The sequence below is a fragment of the Lipotes vexillifer genome, unplaced genomic scaffold (genome assembly GCF_000442215.2).
Source record: "Lipotes vexillifer unplaced genomic scaffold, Lipotes_vexillifer_v1.1 scaffold539, whole genome shotgun sequence".
NCBI lineage: Eukaryota > Metazoa > Chordata > Mammalia > Artiodactyla > Lipotidae > Lipotes > Lipotes vexillifer.
This window is the reverse complement of record NW_006789542.1, coordinates 331,166-335,922: the sequence shown is the minus strand read 5'-3', so window position 1 is coordinate 335,922 and position 4,757 is coordinate 331,166. Positions and strand designations below refer to the sequence as shown.

The following is a 4,757-nucleotide window of genomic DNA, read 5'->3' as shown; positions in this document are numbered from 1 at the left end:
GGAGGATCCCACATGCCGCGGAGCGGCTGGGCCCGTGAGCCATGGCCGCTGAGCCTGCGCGTCCGGAGCCTGTGCTCCGCAAATGGGGGAGGCCACAACAGGGAGAGGCCCGCATAACGCAAGAAAAAAAAAAAAAAAAAAAAAAAAAAAAGTTGTCAGTGAAGGTGCAGGGGAACGGTACTCACGTGCATGGCGAGGCCGGCTGGGAAATGTGTGCCGCCCTTCAGAGGCACTTCTGCAGGGCGCTGGGGACACACAGTTAAGGTTACCTCAAGGAAAGAAGTGGACACAGGGAATAAATAAATTCACACCAGGCTTCCTTTTCTTCTCAGCGTTGTTTGTAATAGAGGGGGGAGAAAAAAGCAAACGGTGTAAACATCCATGTCCATCAGGAGAAGATGGGATGAAAACATTAGGCTACGTCCACGCAGTGGAATTCCGGACAGCCCGTTAAATGATGCTGTAAACCTTCATTAGTAAAATTATCATATGTTGTAAAGAGAAAAGAGATTACCAAAACAAAGCATGCCCAGAATGCTCCTCATTTATATCTGTGTTTTATGCACACAAGTCTGTCTAGACAGTGGTCCACTGAAATGTTAACAGCGAGTCATGCTGGGGGGTGGGGTAGGATCCTGGGTGAAATACATTCTATTTTAAATTTAAAAAAGACATTTATCACCTTTTATTAGCAGAGAAAAATAATAAAGTTATTTCTATTTAAAAGATAAAGAAATTTAGGGGCTTCCCTGGTGGCGCAGTGCTTGAGAGTCCGCCTGCCGTTGCAGGAGACGCGGGTTCGTGCCCCGTTTCGGGAAGATCCCACATGCCGCGGAGCGGCTGGGCCCGTGAGCCATGGCCGCTGGGCCTGCGCGTCCGGAGCCTGTGCTCCGCAAATGGGAGAGGCCACAACAGTGAGAGGCCCGCATAACGCAAGAAAAAAAAAAAAAAAAAAAGATAAAGAAATTTAATCAAAGGGGCCGTAAGAGGCCAAAGACCCTCAAGCTGGGAGATCCGTGCAGTCGCACGCAGGGCTGGGCGGGAGAGCAGGACAGGGAAGCCGGGGCTGGGAGGCCAGGCCTTTGGGGGGGTCTGGGGTGAGTGTCAGACAGCGGGGAGTGAGTCCCCGCCCAGTTGCGACCAAGCTTTGGGGACCCTGGGCTGGCTGGAGGAGGGAGGGCCTCGAACGGAGGGGATGGGGAGCCAGGGGTTGCAGTAGCAGCCGGTGACGAGAGCAACGTATGACTGCTGTGTTTGCAGGTGGGAGACCTGCCTCCAGCGGTCATCCCGGTGCACATGGCGGTGGTGGGCTGCCCCATCAGCTCCCACAGGACCACCCACTACACCACTGACCAGATCCAGAAGGAGCCTGTTGTCAGGTATCCCTGCCTCGCCCCTGCCCGCCTCCTGCTCTAACCCTTGAAACCCTCTGGCCTCCACCCCGGGCTGCCCACGCCAACTTGTTGCTGTCCCGCTGGCCCAGGGCCACTTGGTGCCACCCAGCTCGAAAGCCCCAAGCCAGGGCTACCCCAGAGGAGAGGGACCTAAGAGGGCACGGCCGTGATCTGCACATCTACGAGGGCTTTGCGGGGACAGAAGCAGCGAGTAGTCACTGTGGTCCGAGGTCAGGGCCGGACTCGGGACCCCTCACTCCAACTGCGTTGGGGTCTGTGTGGTTGGTCAGTGTGGTTGCAGAGTGGGTGGGGTTTACTGGTGAGCAGTCCTGGGTCATGATTCACCGGGCACCGCATGGGGAGGGCCTCCAGCCCTGGGGCTCGGTTACTCTGGGCTGAAGACAGACGGCTGTGGGGCCTCCTGCCTGCCTGAGCCCCGGCCCTCCTCTCTCAGGAGAGCTGGCCTGCGGGCTGTGCGCTGGCTGTGGCCCCGCTGACCCTCGTCTCCTGTCTCCAGGTTCGGCACCCGGGTCTCTGGAGGAGACACAGTCACCCGGATCCTTCGCCTGAGTAATTCCAGCCCCTGTGGTGAGATGCTCGCGAGAGAAATCGGGGCTCTTGCTGCAGGCTCTGCCGTGTGGTGGGCCAGGCTGGGAGGGAAGATTGGGGTGGGGGAAGCTGATGGCCTACAACCTGGAGCCGAGTGGGCTGGGGTATGGAGGGAGGCCCCCAAGGGCCAAGGTCAGGACTGGCCAAGCCAGACTTGGGTTGTCAGAGCCACTTCCACCCAAGAAGACAGGACTTATCCTTGCCTGGGGTCTCCCAGTGTCCATGGGCCACAGATGCCCTCCCCTGGTCGGGTTCACTTTGCATAGGGACAGGCACTTGTAGGGGACACCTTTTCTCTTCCCTTCATCCAGCAGCCCCTGAGCTATTTGCCGGGTGCTGTGCAAGGAACTGGGGATACAGAGGCAACAGGATAGCAGGGGCTGTGCCTGATGGGCAGGACGGACGTGACCATGGGCTGCCAGCGTAGAGTGCACTGAGTGCAGCTATGGGGGTGGCCAGAGCGCTGGGGGTCTGTGTCAAGGGCCGTCAGGCTGAGGCCAGGAGGAGAGCAACCCAGCTGGGCCCGAGGGAGCCTACGGGCCACAGGAGGAGCCAGGGCCAGCTGAGAACCAGCGTCTCCCAGGGATTATTTAAAGCACCTTGAGGCTGGGCCACCCCACACCAAGTGAACCACAGTCTATAGGGGCAGGGCCTGGGCACTGTAGTTTTTAAGCTCCTCGGGGACTCAAGGGAACATCCTGTTGGTGGAAGAGACTGGCCACTCTGTGACCTTGCTTACTTTTGCCCACTGGATCTGTGCATTTGGGGTGTATTGGACCACTCTAATCATGTCCTTATCAAGTTGTTCTGGCGTTTGTAGTTTTGCTGTATGTTTTTAGCTTCTGTATTGTTAGATGCACTTGACAGCTAATGATGCCTCTTATCACCCTGTAACCTTCCTCGTGGCCCCTTCAGTGCTTAAATCCCACCTCGCCAAATAGCAACATTGCTCCCCCTGGTTGTGTACTGGCATTTGCCTGGTGTCTTTGCCCATCCCTCTGTTTTCACCCTTTATGACTTTGATGTGTTTCTTTGTAAACAGCCGAGAGCTGAGCTTTAGAAAACCTAATCTATGTATTTCTTATTTTATGATTCATTTCACTGTTATTTTTCTACTTTCTTCGTTTTGCTTTTTGTGACTTCCGTTTTCCCTTTGTTTAATTTGGGATTTCTCTTCTACTTTCCTGGTTACCGTTGCTTCCTTGGGGCTCATCATCACATGCACATTTCTCCTTACCTGAAAGTGAGATTGTCCTCTGAACTTGAGAATATGGAAGCCATTGGTGGCCTTGGTGAGAGTGATTCCGTGCGTGAAAGAGGCAGATACCAGGTAGTAACCCTAGGGACTACAAGTTCGGGGACCTTGCATGGGCATGTTTTCACCAGGCATTCATTCCCCAGGGGCGAGCCATGAATCCAAGGTGAGCTGGGAGTGGGGGGAGGCGCTCATGGATTGTTCGTCCTCCAAGCTTGCTGTGGAGAGGAGAGGTGGTACTGGAAAGGTCTGGCAGAGGGAAGCTTGTTTAAGTGCTGTGGGGAAGCAGCCAGGAGAGAGGGGAGATGGGACACATCTGGCCCCTGAGAAGAGGGGTGTAGGGATGGGGTAGATGCAGACAGATGGGGGGGGGCTCCGGGCAGGACTTTTTTTCTGGGAAGTGAGGTGGGACCACCCACTGAGTGCCAGAGGAGACCAGGGAAGACAGTGTCGTGGTGCAGGTAGGCAGGGGCGGCTGAGCAGGAAACAGTGATGGGCAGAGTGGGGGCACAGTTTAGGTTGGGGACATATTTATGGGAGTGGGTTTAGAATGCGGGGGATTTGCTCACTGGGGCCTAGATGGTTGGTTCCATTCCCCCAGGCTTAGGTTTTTGCCCAGTGGGTACAAGGATGGGGGCAAAGAGAGAGATGAGAATCCTGGCCAGACAGTTGCCAGTGGCAGCCCCCAGAGACTCGCCTGGCTGGGGAAGGAAGTGAAAGCAGGCGGGCGCTAAAGGATGGAGGGGAGGAGGCAGGGGACACCGTGGGTGAAGGGCCCAGGGGTCAGCAAATAGGCCAGAAGGAAAGGAGGGTGTGGGGAGAGCACACAGGGAGCCAGATTTCTGCATCTGGACATGAAACCTGGTCTTGTGATCCAGAGGGCAAGGGCTGATGGAGCCGATGGCATAAGCCTGTAGACTCTCCTAAAACAAGAATTGCCTGCAAGTGACACTGGGGAGCCAGGCCCCCTCCACCCTGAGTGTGGGAGACCCGGCAGCCTCCGGGGGCTGCGGAGAGTCAGGGAGGCCCAGGGAAGAGTCTACTCCTTCCTTATCCCTCACCTCTCTCCGCCACGTCTGCCCCAGACATCCGCCTGAACTGGGAGACCTACACTCCAGAGGCCAGGGAGGACCGGCTGCTGGAGCTGCTGGTGTCCTATGGGCCACCCTTCCCGCTGTGGGACCAAGCTGGGAACGGCCTCCTGTGCCCTGAGAGCAGCACCTCCTTCTGGTCCCCAAGTCCCTCTGACGTGTCCAAGTCCAGCCGTGAAGCTGCCCAGTCTGTGAGCAGGGGTGGCGGGAGGGCTGCCGGGCTGTGGCCAGTGGGCCTCGAGCCTGCGTGAGCCTCAGCGACTCCTGGACCACAGGCTGAGGGCGGCTCCAGTGCCAGCGCCTCCCAGGAAATCATCTCGGTCACCCTGCAGGGGCGCGAGGGGGTGCCCTCTGACCAGCTGTTCTCCATCAGCCCCAAGCAGGTGGTGAGTTGGGGCGGGGCTGGGA

The 4,757-nt window shown here is 57.2% G+C and overlaps 1 protein-coding gene across 1 annotated transcript in view; it reads left to right on the top strand.

Moving 5' to 3' along the window:
* Positions 1-4,757, top strand: part of DLEC1 (DLEC1 cilia and flagella associated protein) — a 93,592-nt gene that overhangs the window by 84,566 nt on the left and 4,269 nt on the right. Inside the window, 4 exon segments of the mRNA XM_007462718.1 lie at positions 1,261-1,379; positions 1,912-1,982; positions 4,344-4,540; positions 4,625-4,735. Of these exon segments, the coding sequence (XP_007462780.1) occupies positions 1,261-1,379; positions 1,912-1,982; positions 4,344-4,540; positions 4,625-4,735 (498 nt within the window).